The sequence below is a fragment of the Oncorhynchus clarkii genome, chromosome 10, assembly GCF_045791955.1.
Source record: "Oncorhynchus clarkii lewisi isolate Uvic-CL-2024 chromosome 10, UVic_Ocla_1.0, whole genome shotgun sequence".
NCBI lineage: Eukaryota > Metazoa > Chordata > Actinopteri > Salmoniformes > Salmonidae > Oncorhynchus > Oncorhynchus clarkii.
Window position 1 is genome coordinate 13,301,789 of NC_092156.1, and position 18,697 is coordinate 13,320,485.

Sequence of the window (18,697 nt, forward strand, 5' to 3'; positions counted from 1 at the left end):
GAAGTGTGTAGTGTATATTGAAGTGTATAGTGTATATTGAAGTGTATAGTGTATATTGATGTGTATAGTGTATATTGAAGTGTATAGTGTATATTGATGTGTATAGTGTATATTGAAGTGTATAGTGTATATTGATGTGTATAGTGTATATTGAAGTCTATAGTGTATATTGATGTGTATAGTGTATATTGAAGTGTATAGTGTATATTGATGTGTATAGTGTATATTGATGTGTATAGTGTATATTGAAGTGTATAGTGTATATTGATGTGTATAGTGTATATTGAAGTGTATAGTGTATATTGAAGTGTATAGTGTATATTGATGTGTATAGTGTATATTGATGTGTATAGTGTATATTGATGTGTATAGTGTATATTGATGTGTATAGTGTATATTGATGTGTATAGTGTATATTGATGTGTATAGTGTATATTGAAGTGTATAGTGTATATTGATGTGTATAGTGTATATTGATGTGTATTGATCTATTAAAGAGACTTTGGTCTCAGCATGACTCCCTGTCAAAATAAAGGTTGAATAAATAATAAATCCATCATGAGGTTAGAAGCGCCTCCAGAAGCCCATCAGTCTAACGTGTTTGATACAGCGAGGACATGCTAGGTCAGTGGAGTGTTATACAGTCAAGAGGGGGAGCTCTTTACCTGGCCAGTAATGTGTTCAGGTAGTCTGGGGTGGTGGGGTCCGGGCTGAGGGGGGGTGATGTCACAAAGGAGGCAGCCTTGGCCCAGTTCTTGCTCCAATAGTGTGTCCCGTCAGTCCCAAGGCTGGCCGTGATTGGCTCGCCGAACACAACGTTACCTGGGAAAAAGATGTTATCACCCAGGGTGAGACTGCATTAAATCAACTCACCTCATGCTGCTAAAAATTTACTCACTCGTTAGCTTGCTAGGTTTATCCCGGGTCAATGCCAGTAGCAAATGTACAATGTCCAGTATCCTGGCACATTTTTTATTTGGTGCTGGCACTGACCCTGTAAACATGTATAGCTTTTACATTCTCCAGTTTTTTTCTTCCTTTCTTATTTCTCCTGGTTTTAAAAAAAATGTATTTTGATATTGAATATTGCACTGTTGGGAAGGGCTTGCAAGTTAAGCATTTCACTGTACTTGTGAATGTGACAAATAAAGCTTGAAACATAAGAACTAAAGGGAGAATCTAACAGAACTAAAAGGTCAGGTGATCCAGCAGTTTGTAGGAAAGATTGGATGGTCTCTTAACATTGCCTCATGTTTAACTTTCCTGTTGCTATTTGCAAGTCTCTTTCCCTCTCTGGGCTTTGACATGACGAATCGGATGTCAGCGCTGAGGAACGGGACCAGCCAGTGATGAAAACAAGGCCTCTTGGGAGCACCGAGTGACCCTTACATGCTTCCTACATGAGGACATGCATCTTTCCCTGCCTCTCTTTTTCTTCTCAGTTCAGAAAGTGTATATCTTTCTCTCCATCACGTACAAGAGGCCTACTCCCTCTCCCTGCTCCGCCGTGGGCTCCTGATGAATGGCAGAGACAGGTTTTCTGACAGTTTGCTACGGTGAGCCCCGGGTGATAAATTAGAGATTCATCTCAAAACAGGCCTTCTTGTATCCGGTGTGTCTATCAGACCAGACCTATAGTGTAAATCTAGGGTGTGAACCAAGACACTAGGATCAGCACATAAGGGCATAGGTGCATTCCAATCCTCTTACAGAACAGAAGAGTTTAGGAGGCAGCAGCGAAGTTGCACTAAGAGGTGACAACTACCTCCAAGGGACATGCGGGTAAGGGCCATTTTGAGATGAATCTCTAACTTATCACCCGGGGTTAGGACAGCTCTCATGTTCTGATATGAAAGGTAGATTCTCTTCTTTCTATGCATTCATTGTGACTAACAAATATGTAAGTTAGGTGCCTTCTTGATACAGTAATTAAAGCCCAATCACAGCCACACTGGAAACCCGGGAACCTTTTTTCCTGGCCTGTGAGATGATGTCGGCAGCACTCTTGCTCATGACCCTGGTCACATACAGGGGACAGTTGGTCTGGCTGGCAATGGTGATGGCGCGGAACACAGCCTCTGCCTCCAGCTAGGGAATCGACAGATAGACAGCAACACACACACACACACACACACGCAGACAGACAGACAGACAGACAGACAGGCAGACGAAGACAGACAGAACAATCAATTAGTCTCTGAACAGATTAAGCTAACCCTGGACTGGCAATGTCTACTACTGCCAGGTTACCTAGTGGTTAGAGCGTTGGGCCAGTGAATGAAAGGTTGTTGGATTAAATCCCAGAGCTGACAAATTAAAAATCAGTCATTCTGCCCCTGAGCAAGGCAGTTAACCCACTGTTCCCCGGGTGCCGAAGACGTGGATGTTGATTAAGGCAGTCCCCCGCACCTCTCTGATTCAGAGTGGTTGGGTTAAATGCAGAAGACACATTTCAGTTGAATGCATTCAGTTGTACAATTGACCACGTATCTCCACTTCAATCCATTTTGAATGGCTGTCAATCAGCACAATGAAATTAAGTTGATCCTCCTCTGCAAATTCCAATGTGCAAAAGCTGCCACACTCGACTTGGCCATTTCCATCAGTGTAGCGTTGCCGGGTTTGGCAGGTTCCTCACTGACATACAAATGACACATTGTTTACTTTGTTTTCCAGGTCTTTAGCTAGCCCTGGCCACCACACATTGTTTACTTTGTTTTCCAGGTCTTTAGCTAGCCCTGGCCACCACACATGGTTTACTTTGTTTTCCAGGTCTTTAGCTAGCCCTGGCCACCACACATTGTTTACTTTGTTTTCCAGGTCTTTAGCTAGCCCTGGCCACCACACATGGTTTACTTTGTTTTCAAGGTCTTTAGCTAGCCCTGGCCACCACACATGGTTTACTTTGTTTTCCAGGTCTTTAGCTAGCCCTGGCCACCACACATTGTTTACTTTGTTTTCCAGGTCTTTAGCTAGCCCTGGCCACCACACATTGTTTACTTTGTTTTCCAGGTCTTTAGCTAGCCCTGGCCACCACACATTGTTTACTTTGTTTTCCAGGTCTTTAGCTAGCCCTGGCCACCACACATTGTTTACTTTGTTTTCCAGGTCTTTAGCTAGCCCTGGCCACCACACATGGTTTACTTTGTTTTCCAGGTCTTTAGCTAGCCCTGGCCACCACACATTGTTTACTTTGTTTTCCAGGTCTTTAGCTAGCCCTGGCCACCACACATGGTTTACATTGTTTTCCAGGTCTTTAGCTAGCCCTGGCCACCACACATTGTTTACTTTGTTTTCCAGGTCTTTAGCTAGCCCTGGCCACCACACATTGTTTACTTTGTTTTCCAGGTCTTTAGCTAGCCCTGGCCACCACACATTGTTTACTTTGTTTTCCAGGTCTTTAGCTAGCCCTGGCCACCACACATGGTTTACTTTGTTTTCCAGGTCTTTAGCTAGCCCTGGCCACCACACATGGTTTACTTTGTTTTCAAGGTCTTTAGCTAGCCCTGGCCACCACACATGGTTTACTTTGTTTTCCAGGTCTTTAGCTAGCCATGGCCACCACACATTGTTTACTTTGTTTTCCAGGTCTTTAGCTAGCCCTGGCCACCACACATTGTTTACTTTGTTTTCCAGGTCTTTAGCTAGCCCTGGCCACCACACATGGTTTTGTGCCAGGGCCTTCTTGCGGCACATTCCAGGATGACCCTCATGCAGGTCGTTGAGTAACCTCGCTTTTCTATGGGTATGATTACTCTGCAACCCCAGAGTAGACAGCCTTTGTCAGTGGATAGCTGCAGTCTTCTGGTGAAGTATCCCTATAGCTCCTATCTTTCTACATAGCTTGGCCAGCCATGCAGTGTGAAATCCAACACTTTGAACAACACGGTGTCTCTCTTTGTCCCCATGGCAATGTCTGTGGCTTGAAGTGGTATGTCGTCCCACGCTGCAAAGTAGAAGACATTACCAGCCGTTTCCGGTGGCTCCATTCCGTCCAGTGGTAACCAGGATAATGCGTCAGCATTTAAGTGATCGGCTGAGCAGTGGTATTCAATGTCATAAAGGCTGATAGAATGGTGGCATTCTTGAGGTTGACAGAGTAGGCTGTCTTCGATCCGAAGATGGACAGGAATGGTTTGTGATCTGGAAATAAAAAGTAAATCTACGACCAAAAGATACTTGTCAAATTTCTTAACTCCAAAGATCAGAGCCAACCCTTATTTCTCTATCTGCTCCTAGTTTTTCTCACTAGAATTGAGGGTTCAGGAGCCAAATGCTATGGGTCTTTTAGTCCCCGTTCTCAAAAACATGTGAAATCACTGCTCCAACCCCTTACAACGAGGCATCACAAGAATAAGCATCTCTTGGTGTCGTAGTGCACCAAACACTGACTGTCCAGTAACATCCGCTTACTTTTGTGGTAGACATCTTTGCTCTGTTTTTTCCATTGCCACTGTTTGTAGCAGCTCGTAGAAGGGCTTCAGTACGGCAGACTTGTTTGCCAGGAAACAGCCATAGTAGTTCAACAGGGCTAGAAAATATCTGGGTTATGTGATAATGTTAAGACATGCAGCCTCCAAAATGGCTGAGACTTTATTTTCTGTGGCCTAGGTACTCCACAATGTAACTTGGTGATTATGTTCTGCCCCTCCAGTCTTGTCAGCTCTTTTTCCACCTTTTCTCGTAAAGGAGTAAGGAACAGGGCGTGGCTTGTGAAACTTTGGGTTGGCCTCTGGTTTCATCTTGATGTCCGTTTTGAACTCCTAGATCAAGCTTAAACCCTCTTTGAAAACCTGATTGTGGTTCTCCAACACTTTGTTGAGGAACAGTGGCTTTTTTTCCCATTCACTTGGAAAATACTCTCCCAGTCTAACCGGATGTGTTTTAACCGGTTTCTCCATGGTACTGCTCATTAGTTGCCTTTGGCGACCACTAGTGGTAGCTTTCCGCATTGCACCGTGTACTGCACTGGTACTGTGAGTCTGCTGAGCAGTGGTATTGCATTTGTGTTTTCTCCAGTGGGATGTGTTCTAAAGCCTACATGCTCTATGAGATGATGGTGACTGTAGTTCCTGTGCCTACTTGCATTTCAGCTGGTGTATTTTTCAGTTTCACTTCAAGAACAATTCCTTGAGTAGAGTCAGTCGCTCTGAACACTGAAAACAGTTCCATGTCATCATCTGCATTGTCTCCTGTCTCATTGCTTTCTGTGATTATCTTTGCTTCGTTGCTATTTTTAGCTTTCCTGCACACTTGCGCTACTAGTCCTAGTTCTGAGCACTCATATCTACAGTCCTGAGAATTGTGTTTCTCTACACAACAGTAGCATTTTCGCTCGGTGCCCATTTCTCCCTACCACTTTTGCAAACGGGGGACATAAACAGCCATGCTTTCCCTCTCATTCTGATCACGTTGGTGTAAACATAATCTTTCCGCTATGATCAAAGGCTGCGGCCTATAGTGAGTGCTCAGTGCCTCGGTAACCTCATCATCAGTCTAACCTAACCTCAGTCTTTATCACTCGGTTTGTTATATCCTTCCTGTTTGGCCCTGTCCGGGGGTGTCCTCGGATGGGGCCACAGTGTCTCCTGACCCCTCCTGTCTCAGCCTCCAGTATTTATGCTGCAGTAGTTTATGTGTCGGGGGGCTAGGGTCAGTTTGTTATATCTGGAGTACTTCTCCTGTCCTATTCGGTGTCCTGTGTGAATCTAAGTGTGCGTTCTCTAATTCTCTCCTTCTCTCTTGGAGGACCTGAGCCCTAGGACCATGCCCCAGGACTACCTGACATTATGACTCCTTGCTGTCCCCAGTCCACCTGACTGTGCTGCTGCTCCAGTTTCAACTGTTCTGCCTTATTATTATTCGACCATGCTGGTCATTTATGAACATTTGAACATCTTGGCCATGTTCTGTTATAATCTCCACCCGGCACAGCCAGAAGAGGACTGGCCACCCCACATAGCCTGATTCCTCTCTAGGTTTATTCCTAGGTTTTGGCCTTTCTAGGGAGTTTTTCCTAGCCACCGTGCTTCAACACCTGCATTGCTTGCTGTTTGGGGTTTTAGGCTGGGTTTCTGTACAGCACTTTGAGATATCAGCTGATGTACGAAGTGCTATATAAATACATTTGATTTGGTTTGATTTGATTTTAGGGGCTACCAAGCTTTTCAACAATCCATAGGCCCTGCTACCAATGACTGACTTTCCTCTGCAATATCATTAGTCATCCAGAGTGCCAGTCACTCATCAAAATCCTCCTTTATATCGATAGACATGTGTCCAATGAGTGCCAAGATGATGTTAGGCTAGCTGGTTAGCCAAGACGTTGGTAGTTGGTGAAACTGAGAAAAAGTATTTATACCTCACTGGGTTCACATCAACACTTCTCGTCGCCACTGTAATATCCTGTGGTGTACTCTTGGTAAGGTTATGGCTATGACTTATGGCTGTGACTTATGGCTATGACTTATGGCTATGACTTATGGCTATGACTTATGGCTATGACTTATGGCTATGACAACCCATCCGGGGCCGTCCCGAGCATTCCACCCGGGGCCGTCCCGAGCACACCAACCAGGCATCCCGAGCAACCCATCCGGGGCCGTCCTGGGCACCCCAACTGCAAAATTCAGCTGAGACACACACAGAGACACACACACAAACCCACAGAGAAAGAGAGAGAGAGAGAGCGAGAGAGAGAGAGAGAGAGAGAGAGAGAGAGACACACACACACACACACACACACACACACACACACACAACCTTATTATGTAGAGAGCCTCACCTCCTCTGGCCTGCTCAGCACGTGTCCCTCTGGTCCAGTGATGCCCATCTCCAGCATGCGTGCCTGCTCCTGTGACAGACAGACAAAGGGACCATGTTCACACTAATTCACCCCCAACTCTGACAGACACACACACACACACACACGCACACATAAACACACGCAAACACGAACGCACACATAAACACACACCAGCACCCCAAAAAGAATGGCAGAAAGTATTGAGCCCTGCATCAATAACACACTGCATTGAGAGATGCCCGGGCTGGGAGAGAGTGATGAGTGGTTAACTGTTGTAGGGCTGATATAGAGGTTTAGTTAGTGCTATTCACCCTCATATTCACCCTCACATTCACCCTCATATTCACCCTGGACAGCTTTGGGGTATCGTTGGGACATGATACATGTTGTGGGTTAAAAGCTGGGGCCCAGACAGCAAGGAAGCCTCTTTACTGTCCTGCCAGACAGATCCCAGACACCCTAAGTCTCTGAGGGAGTCCAGACCAGCTATTAAGGCCCACCCAGCTCCCTCCCAGGACTCTACAGTCATAACACAGACTAACATAAACTGCATCCACACATTACTGTCAGTGTGACTCCTGCAATAGCCACCACTCACCCTTCCCTTCTGACAGAGTCTACATGGGGGTCAGTTTAGTCTGGGGGAACAGTACAATGTATGGGGCTGGTTAAACTAGGGAGGAGAGAGGAGGGGGTGGGTGGTTGTTGTGACAGGTGAGTTACCTCGGCGATGATCTCTCCATTCTCAGCATGGACCTGCACAATGCCACCCATCTCTCCCAGGAAGGTAAAGATCTCATACAGCTGTAGAAACATGAATAGAACTTAGTACAAACATGAATAGAACATAGCACAAACATGAATAGAACATAGTAAAACATGAATAGAACATAGTAAAACATGAATAGAACAAAGTAATAACATGAATAGAACATAGTAATAACATGAATAGAACATAGTAAAACATGAATAGAACATAGTAATAACATGAATAGAACATAGTAAAACATGAATAGAACATAGTAATAACATGAATAGAACATAGTAATAACATGAATAGAACATAGTAATAACATGAATAGAACATAGTAATAACATGATTAGAACATAGTAATAACATGAATAGAACATAGTAATAACATGAATAGAACATAGTACAAACATGAATAGAACACAGTAATAACATGAATAGAACATAGTAATAACATGAATAGAACATAGTAATAACATGAATAGAACATAGTAATAACATGAATAGAACATAGTAATAACATGATTAGAACATAGTAATAACATGAATAGAACATAGTAATAACATGAATAGAACACAGTAAGGTGAATGGTCACAGTCCACACACATCAAACTACAAATAGGAAACCACACTGCTATTATAAAACATGGCTAAATTAGTCTTGCATGGGCTGCTCCAGTTTAAACGAGTCTAGCATTACCATAGTGCCTCCATGATTTGCAGACATGGTCATTTTTTCCATTGATTACAGTTTGGCGGGACTATGTTTCACATGCTGGCCAAGCAGAGCCGAGTAGGGCTCACCAACATTCTGTTTTGCTGTAGGCGAGCTAGCACACTGTACCTCACTGTTGCTCATCTGGTAGAAGTCCTTATAGGCCATGTAGACCTGGAAGGAGTTCACACCTGAGAGAGAGAGAGAGAGAGAGAGAGAGAGAGAGAGAGAGAGAGAGAGAGAGAGAGAGAGAGAGGGGGGGGGGGGAGAGAGAGAGAGAGGTGGCACATGAATGAAACCAAAAACAGAGAAGAATACTGTGATGATTCCAGTTTATTAATTGAGCCAAACAGAAGATCCCTCATCAGGCTTCATTGAACGTGACTGGAACTTAGGGCCTGACTATCATTACCCAGGAGGCCTGTATTCTGCTCTCTGGACATTCTGTGGCTATGCTGGGGTGGCCAAAGGGACCTGTCCACTCTGTCCAGTGTCTGAGCTATCTAACTGGGCGTGAAACCATGGAGGGTCCCCCAGGGCACCACACCCTCCTGCAGATGGACAGTGGTGGTCAGTGGTGTTTGGGCCAGGGCCAGGTATGGGCCACAGGTCCTGTGAGCATACTGGACGCCTGTGGCTGTGGTTGGGGGACAGACAGATTATGGGCCAGAGATAAGGAGGCAGAAGAAGACACCACCGCTGAATGAGTTTCCTAGCTGCTGCCAGCAGTAGCCCTGCTCATCATCTTTAATTGGCCAGAGGAGTAGGTATAATGGCACTGTCTGTCTGCCTGACTGTATGTCTGTGTATGTGTCTGTCTGTCTGCCTACCTGCCTGTCTGTCTGTGTCTGTCTGCCTGTCTACAGTCGTGGCCAAACGTTTTGAGAAGGACACAAATATTAATTTTCACAAAGCCTGCTGCCTCAGTTTGTATGATGGCAATTTGCATATATTCCAGAATGTTATGAAGAGTGATCAGATGAATTGCAATTAATGCAAAGTCCCTCTTTGCCATGCAAATGAACTGAATCCCCCCAAAAAACATTTCCACTGCATTTCAGCCCTGCCACAAAAGGACCAGCTGACATCATGTCAGTGATTCTCTCGTTAACACAGGTGTGAGTGTTGACGAGGACAAGGCTGGAGATCACTCTGTCATGCTGATTGAGTTTGAATAACAGACTGGAAGCTTCAAAAGGAGGGTGGTGCTTGAAATTATTGTTCTTCCTCTGTCAACCATGGTTGCCTGCAAGGAAACACGTGCCATCATCATTGCTTTGCACAAAAATGGCTTCACAAGCAAGGATATTGCTGCCAGTAAGATTGCACCTAAATCAACCATTTATCAGATCATCAAGAACTTCAAGGAGAGCCGTTCAATTGTTGTGAAGAAAGCTTCAGGGCGCCCAAGAAAGTCCAGCAAGCGCCAGGACCGTCTCCTAAAGTTGATTCAGCTGCAGGATCGGGGCACCACCAGTACAGAGCTTGCTCGGGAATGGCAGCAGGCAGGTGTGAGTGCATCTGCATGCACAGTGAGGCGAAAACTTTTAGAGGATGGTCTGGTGTCAAGAAGGGCAGCAAAGAAGCCGCTTCTCTCCAGGAAAAACATCAGGGACAGACTGATATTCTGAAAAAGGTACAGGGATTGGACTGCTGAGGACTGGGGTAAAGTCATTTTTCTCTGATGAATCCCCTTTCCAATTGTTTGGGGCATCCGGAAAAAAGCTTGTCCGGAGAAGACAAGGTGAGCGCTACTGTGTCATGCCAACAGTAAAGCATACTGAGACCATTCACGTGTGGGGTTGCTTCTCAGCCAAGGGAGTGGGCTCTCTCACAATTTGGCCTAAGAACACAGTCATGAATAAAGAATGGTACCAACACATCCTCCGAGAGCAACTTCTCCAAACCATCCAGGAACAGTTTCGTGACAAACAATGCATTTTCCAGCATGATGGAGCACCTTGCCATAAGGCAAAAGTGATAACTAAGTGGCTCGGGGAACAAAACATCAATATTTTGTGTCCATGGCCAGGAAACTCCCCAGAGTTAATATATACATAATATGTGATTTGTGCATGTGGAAAAGTGCTATAGAAATCAAGTCCATTTGAATTTCCATTTAATGTCTGTCAGACCTTCCCCTTGCTGCTGTGAAGTTGGCAGTTACCTTTCTCCTTGAGCAGTGTGTCCACCTCCTGCTTGACACTGTCGCTCCAGTGGGTGATGTCCACATGGAGGGAGTAGTCACAGCAGGTCTTCTCATCGGCCCAGCTCCTCCACTGCTCAAAGGCCTCGATCAGACTGCTGCCTGGCTCCGGGATCACATGATCCACTACAGAGAGGGAGGCAGGGGGGAGGGAGAGAGGTAGGGAATGGAGGGGAGGGGGTGGACATAGAGAGAAAGGGATTAGGAAGAGAGGGAGAGAGAGAGAGGGAGAGAGAGAGAGAGAGGGAGGATGTTACTGTTTTATTTAACCCACAATGTCTGTGTCTCTGTGTCCTTTGCCAGTGGTTTTCAATACAATGTCACCTAACATTGGAAATGTCTGTATGTCTGAGTGTATGTTTGGGTTACATGGAACTCCCAGTTCATGTCACTGTTCGGCTAATCGAAAACAAACTCAAACTGATAAGAGATAAAGAGAACCGCCACCTCCTCTGATGTCTATAGTAGTCCTAGTCTCTGATGTAATAGGTCCGCCTGCTGCTCTGACCAGCTGACCACTTCCCGATCCAATTAAAGGCCGCCCAATCTCCTTAAATCCCTCTGTGCATGTTAATGCAATCTCGAGTCAACAGCAGCCAAGAAAAGCTCTGTTGTTTACTAGGGTTGACTCTCTGACCGAGGCTGTATGGCTTGTAACTCGGTGTCAAAGACGTGAAGGGCAGGATGTTATTGCAGACGTTTGCAGACGTTATTGCATTTGCAGACGTTATTGCGGGTGTAGCGAAATGCTTATGTTTCTAGCTCCAACAAGTCTTAGGCTGAATCGTGCTGGTTTACTGTATGTCTGTGGTGATTATCTGATCTTAGTTAGCCCAACTAGCTAACGTTAGCTAACTTAACTAGCTTCTCCTGGTTTGATGCAGTCAAGACAGGTATTACATAATCATTTTTAATGATAAATAATCTAGCTATGGCAGCTATTAGTCTACCATAGCGCAAGTCAGCTTGGTTGGTTGGTTGCTGTCTCTCATCTCTCCCTGTCTCCTCCCTGCTCCCCATGTCACTCCCTCCGCCATGCTCCCATGTCACTCCCTCCGCCATGCTCCCATGTCACTCCCTCCGCCATGCTCCCATGTCACTCCCGCCGCCATGCTCCCATGTCACTCCCTCCGCCATGCTCCCATGTCACTCCCTCCGCCATGCTCCCATGTCACTCCCTCCGCCATGCTCCCATGTCACTCCCTCCGCCATGCTCCCATGTCACTCCCTCCGCCATGCTCCCATGTCACTCCCTCCGCCATGCTCCCATGTCACTCCCTCCGCCATGCTCCCATGTCACTTGACTCGCTCACAGTACATCTTTATCAGCTCCGGTTAATAAAGTATCTTAAGAAATGACTTTTCTGCTGCTTCCCTCACTCGGATCGAATCGGACTGGGTCTGGATCTGAACAGGTCTATACGGAATGGGTCTAGTTGTCTTCGGATCGATTCGCAACCGTTCTCTATATTAATCAATTAATTAATGATATTGGGTCCAGGTGGAAGAGCCACAGGTCCATTTCAAGACAGGAACTTTTTGGACCCGTGAAGACCTCTATCACACACTGCTCGCCTATTTCCACGGGACTTGTGTTTCCCAGTGTAGGCTCCCCTTGCCGATCCTCGTTCTCCCACCCTCCTAGCGGCCCTTTGTGTGTTCCCCTTGACTGCTTCTCACATTGGCCCATTTAGGAACATTCTGCATTGTAGCCAGAGCCCCTCTCCTCCTCTCTCTCTCTCTCTCTCTCTCTCTCTAGTGCTCTGACTTTCTTTTTGTCTTTCTTTCATCGTCAATGGATAAAGCCGCCACATGGCTGCCTGCCCACAATCTACTCTGTATTTTGTCTACAATCTCACACAGTACAATACAGTAAAGCAGTACGATTCAGCCTACGACTTACTCTACTAAAATGTTAAATTGCCCTAATGATTATGGATGCAATTGATATGGCAGTCTTTCTATGTCATGTGGGTAGTTAACTGTAACAACCATTCCTACGGGGCACCTGCTGTCTGTTATTGTGATACCTTCAGACCCCCCCACCCACCGCCCCCTAGTGAGAGACATGGGCTCCAGGCCTCTCCAGGGCTCTGCTCTCTTCTCTCACCGATCATGGTGGTTCCCCCAGCCAGGGCAGCCTTGGTGCCCTGGGAGAAGTCGTCCACGGTGGTGGTCCCCCGGTAGGGCATCTGGAAGTGGGTGTGGTTGTCAATGCCCCCTGGGATCACCATCTTGCCGTTGGCCTCAATGGTCTTGATCCCACCTGGGACGATCAGGTTGTCTCCAATCTGCCTGGAGGTTTAGGCGGGAGAAGAGCCATGTCGGGGGGTATCATGGACGTGACACAATGCTGTAAATTCATGCTATGAATAGCTAAATAGCTGATGAATAAACCAAAATGAATATATTATCATGTCATTAGAAATGTAGTTTTGCTCATGGCTGACTGGTGTACAGTAAAGTTAATCAAACTGAAATTTAGCGGTAACCTAGCATCATTTGGAAACTATCAATCCTTCCACATTAGATGAAAGTCATCAGAGCATGTCAAATAGCAGCTTGGAGGGTTGCAGACCGACAGACAGACAGACAGACAGACAGACAGACAGACAGGGAAAAGGGCAGCGTCTGTACTCCTGTGCCAGCCGCAGCGTGGTCGATGCTAGGCTAGCCTGGCCTGTGTAATTGGTATGCAGCTCTAACCTTCCTGCGGGTGCTTTTCCTATCAGAGCTCCTCTATGGGAGCACACAGGACAAAGAGCCTAATAGGCTGATCGAGTGGGAACAGGAATTGGGGAAAAAAAGAGTGACCTTCCAAGAGCAGGCAGGAATGCACCCACTTTGCCTCTTGTCTGGCCCTGCACACTATACACTACTGTGGACTGGAGTAGACTCTGACTGGATCTGACTGGATCTGTCTGGATCTGACTCAATCTATCTGAATCTGACTAGATCTGACTCGATCTGTTTGGATCTTTGTGGATATGACGAGATCTGTCTGGAACTGACTGGATCTGACTGGATCTGTCTGGACCTGACTGGATCTGACTGGATCTGTCTGGATCTGACTGGCTGACTGGATCTGACTGGCTCTGACTGGATCTGTCTGGATCTGTCTGGCTCTGACTGGATCTGACTGGATCTGTCTGGATCTGTCTGAATCTGACTGGAACTGACTGGATCTGTCTTGATCTGTCTGGCACTTGAAATTACTGTGATATGTGGTTGTCTTGCCTACCTTAGTTGAATGCACTGACTAAGTTGATCTGGATAAGAGTGTCTGCTAAATGATCAAAACGTCAACGTCAACATCAATGCATGGGAGGACATGGTGGTCAAACATTCTCTTACTTAATGACGCCATCCTCCATGTAAATGTCGGCATAAAAGGACTGGTCATCATTAACGATCCTCCCGCCTTTGACCAGAAGCCTGTCGCTCTGGAGAGAGAGATCAAAAGAACGAGAGGGAAAAAGAGAGGGGTGGGGATGGGAGGGAGAGAATGTTACAAAGTCCGAAGCAATCTCATCAGTATTCCGGCTATTCTGGGGGACACTCTGTTTTGTGCTTCTTTTTTTTCAAGATGTGTTCTTGTGTTCTTGTTCTTGCAAGAGCCATTTGTTTGGAATGTCTGACTGTCCCATCTACGCAGGAGAGGGCCAATGAGAATAGCCACTCACACAGATTACACAGTAACTACTGTACACAGTAACCTACATTGTACACACAGCTGGGTAGATAGATGGTCCTAGCAGTCACATAGATGAGCTTGGACTAGATTGACTAGTAGCCTCTAAACAGGGCGTTGTCGTCTAGCGACTCAGCTGCTGCGCCAGCGACAGCCACTTGGCCACTAGCAAGACGTTTCTATGGTAATGCTTTGCTAGGAGCACTCAGAGAGGCTGGAGCGGCAGGCTGGCATGCCTGTTAAGGACACGCCTCACAGAGTACAGGGCATAACACTGAGCAACAGGGAATGGAGAAAGACGGGAGGGGGGGTGCTGGAACTTTGACTTTAGCGTCCCAGTACATTGCCTGGGCAAGGCCTCTTCTCTGGACCGGTCAGACCACTAGATTCTACAACAAAACCAGGACATGGAGTGAGCTCAACCAAAGGCAAATGGCTCTTTTACCTTTTACTGTATGAATAATATATGTATTGTTGTCACGCCCTGACCTTAGAGAACCTTTTTATGTCTCTATTTGGTTTGGTCAGGGTGTGATTTGGGTGGGCATTCTATGTTCTATATTTCTATGTTTTGTGTTTCTATGTTTTGGCTGGGTATGGTTCTCAATCAGGGACAGCTGTCTATCGTTGTCTCTGATTGGGAATCATACTTAGGCAGCAGGTTTTGCCACCTTAGGTTGTGGGATGTTGGTTTTGTTAGCTCTGTGTAGCCTTCAGAATGTGACGTTCGTTATTCTTTTGTTGTTTTGTTTGGAGTTCAGATTAAATAAAGTATCATGAACTTGTACCACGCTGCACATTGGTCCACTTCTTCTGACGAGCGTTACAGAACATCCCACCACCAAAGGACCAAGCAGCGTGGCCAGGAAGAGCAGGGATCCTGGGCCCGGGAGAAGAGAGAGTGGAGGACATCTTGGACATGGGAGCAGGTTATGGCAGGGGACAAGACCCTGCCATGGAAACAGGCGGAAGGGAGGAACGACAACGATACCAGGAGTCACGGCAACGAAGCAAGCACGAGAGGCAGCCCCCAATTTTTTGGGGTGGGGCACACGGGGAGATTGGCGGAGTCAGGTTATAGACCTGAGCCAACTCCCCGTGCTTACCGTGGGGAGCGTGGTACTGGTCAGGCATCGTGTTATGCGGTGGAGTGCACGGTGTCTCCAGTGCTCGTTCACAGCCCCGCATCGGCCGGGCTAGAGTGGGCATCCAGCCAGGACGGATGGTGCCGGCTCAGCACTCCTGGCCTCCAATGCGTCTCTACAGCCCAGGATATCCTGCGCCGGTTCTGCGCACTGTGTCTCCGGTGCGCCAGCACAGCCCAGTGCGTCCTGTGCTAGCGCCCTGCATTTGCCGGGCGGAACCATCTAGTCTATCGTTGTCTCTGATTGGGAATCATAATTTGGCAGAAGGTTTTGCCACCTTAGGTTGTGGGATGTTGGTTTTTGTTAGCTCTGTGTAGCCTTCAGAACGTGACATTCGTTGGTCTTTTGTTGTTTTGTTTGGTGTTCAGATTAAATAAAGTATCATGAACTTGTACCACGCTGCACCTTGGTCCACTTCGTCCGACTAGCGTTACAATGGTAGGTACCCATTATCACACTGTGTAAAATGCCTAGGTTCAGTTCACTGCCCTGTAAGGTAAACAGAATGGGAGCGTTCCGTAGTTTCTCGTCAGCACATGGTGTGGTGTGATTAGTGATTTACTGTCTTGGCTGTGGAGCCCGGCTGGCGCTTTTGTCAGTACAAACCCCACCCCTCTCTACTGGTTTAAATGAAGTATATACGTAGCCTTAGCGATGCATCCCTGGCATCTGCTCACACAACAAACACTGGCTAGTCTTCCAGGCAGTGTGGGGTGGGAGGGATGGATGGGGGTGGGTGGGAGGGAGGGAGGGTGGGTGTGTGCAATGGATGGATGGAGGGGGGGTGGGAGGGAGAGAGGGTTGGTGTGTGAAATGGATGGAGGGAGGGAGGGAGGGAGGGAGGGAGGGAGGGAGGGAGGGAGTGGGTGGGAGGGAGGGAGGGAGGGAGGGTGGGTGTGTGATGGATGGAGGGGGGGTGGGTTCTGATGCTGATTAAGCAGAGAAACAGAGAGAGACCCAAACAGTCTTCTCTTCTGAGCCATGCAGGCGACCCCACCCTGCCTGGAGCAGCACTGTGTAAAGCAGAGAGAGAGAGAGAGAGAGCGCAAGAGAGAGAGAGAGAGAGAGAAAGAGAGAGCGCAAGAGAGAGAGAGAAGACGGTGAGAGAGAGAGAGAAAGAGAGCACAAGAGAGAGAGAGCGCAAGAGAGAGAAAGAGCGCAAGAGAGAGAGAGAGAGAAAGAGAGTGTGACCTGTTGCCACAAGAAAAGGTCAACCAGTGAAGAACAAACACCATTGTAAATACAATCCATACTTATGCTTATTTATTTCCCCTTTTGTACTTTAAACATTTGTACATCGTTACAACATTGTATATATACATAATCTGACATTTGTAATGTCTTTATTCTTTTGGAACTTCAGTGAGTGTAATGTTTACTATACATTTTTATTGTTTATTTCACTTTTGTATATTATCTACTTCACTTGCTTTGGCAATGTTAACATATGTTTGCCATGCCAATAAAGCCCCTTGAATTGAATTGAGAGAGAGAGAAAAAGAGAGAGAAGGAGAGAGAGCACATACTGTACATGTTGACTTACAGAATGGCCTCTATCCTCTACACACTACACAGTCCCCTAATCCATACCCATCCACTACCTTCAGGGGATATCTGGTTTTGTATCTGAATATGTTTCAAATTGATAGTATGTCCGCAGATGGTATTGCATAAGAATGTTCTCAATTTTAGTGTGGCTACCTAAGGGAAGAGCGTACTTAACACCAGCCCTAAGAGCATGGGGAAGTCTATTATCTTCCTAAAATGATCCCTATATGGTCGAGGCCCAGGTCCCTGGGCTATACTCTGCTGCAGTAAAGACATGCTTACTGCAGTGTGTGTGCCTGAACACCCGCCACAATCTATCACTGTCTTCCCTCAAGCCTCAGTCCTGTCTAGGTTTGCAAAGCTACCAGTAATTTACCAGTTATCGGAATCTTCAGTAATTTTGGTAATTAACAGAAAATATTCGTCAATCTATCCTAACTTTGGTAATTTATAATAACTTTTTCTTAAATGGATTCATACAGTGCATTTGTAAAGTATTCAGACCCCTTCCCTATTTCCACATTTTGTTACGTTACAGGCTTATTCTAAAATGGTTTTTCATCATAAATCTACACACAACACCCCATAACGAAGGAGCAAAAACTGGTTTTTAGAAATGTTTTCAAATGTATACAAAATTTAAAACAGAAATGGCTTATTTACATAAGTATTCAGACCCTTCACCATGAGATTTGAAATTGAGCTCAGGTGCATGCTGTTTCCATTGATCATCCTTGAGATGTTTCTACAACTTGATTGGTCTACCTGTGGTAAATTCAATTGACTGGACATGATTTGGAAAGGCACACACCTGTCTATATAAGGTCCCCCAGTTTTAGTAGATAGAACATATGGTTCATGAGTTTTAGTAGATAGAACATATGGTTCATGAGTTTTAGTAGATAGAACATATGGTTCATGAGTTTTAGTAGATAGAACATATAGAACATGGTTCATGAGCGGTACCGGAGTGCCAAGTCTAGGACAAAAAGGCTTCTCAACAGTTTTTACCACAAGCCATAAGACTCCTAAACAGGTAATCAAATGGCTACCCGGTGTCACGATTTCCGCCGAAGTCGGTCCCTCTCCTTGTTCGGGCGGCGTTCGGCGGTCGACGTCACCGGCCTTCTAGCCACCGCCGATCCACCTTTCATTTTCCATTTGTTCTGTCTTTGTCTTACACACCTGGCTTCACTCAACCAATTACTTGTTTATTATTTAACCCTCTGTTCCCCATGTTTTGTTTGTGAGTGATTGTTCATCGTACTTCGGTCCGTTTTTTTGTGGGCTCGCTATGTTGCCTTGTATTATGTATTTTTGTATTTTTGAGTAAAGTACATTGATTACTCATATCTGCTGTCCTGCGCCTGACTCTGTACACCAGCTACACCCAGGACCATTACACCCGAACTATTTGAATTGTGTGCCCCCCCACCCCAACCCCTCCATTTACACTGCTGCTACTCTCTGTTTATCATATATGCATAGTCACTTTAACTATACATTCATGTACATACTACCTCAATTGGGCAGACCAACCAGTGCTCCCGCACAGTGGCTAACCGGGCTGTCTGCATTGTGTCCCACCATCCACCCGCCAACCCCTCTTTTACGCTACTGCTACTCTCTGTTCATCATATATGCATAGTCACTTTAACCATATCTACATGTGCATACCACCTCAATCAGCCTGACTAACCGGTGTCTGTATATAGCCTCGCTACTGTATATATCCTCTCTACTGTATATAACCTCACTACTGTATATATCCTCTCTACTGTATATAGCCTCACTACTGTATATAGCCTCACTACTGTATATAGCCTCACTACTGT

The 18,697-nt window shown here is 46.1% G+C and overlaps 1 protein-coding gene across 2 annotated transcripts in view; it reads right to left on the minus strand.

Annotated features, from left to right (window-relative positions):
• Nucleotides 1-18,697, minus strand: part of LOC139418026 (dihydropyrimidinase like 3) — a 42,355-nt gene that overhangs the window by 16,590 nt on the left and 7,068 nt on the right. For both annotated transcript variants that reach the window (XM_071167119.1, XM_071167120.1), the window contains exons 2-9: nt 13,833-13,921; nt 12,589-12,773; nt 10,440-10,604; nt 8,402-8,463; nt 7,529-7,609; nt 6,785-6,853; nt 1,968-2,088; nt 666-822 (exon numbers count right to left, since the gene is read on the minus strand). In XM_071167119.1, the coding sequence (XP_071023220.1) occupies nt 666-822; nt 1,968-2,088; nt 6,785-6,853; nt 7,529-7,609; nt 8,402-8,463; nt 10,440-10,604; nt 12,589-12,773; nt 13,833-13,921 (929 nt within the window). The remainder of the gene's footprint in view (nt 1-665; nt 823-1,967; nt 2,089-6,784; nt 6,854-7,528; nt 7,610-8,401; nt 8,464-10,439; nt 10,605-12,588; nt 12,774-13,832; nt 13,922-18,697) is intronic.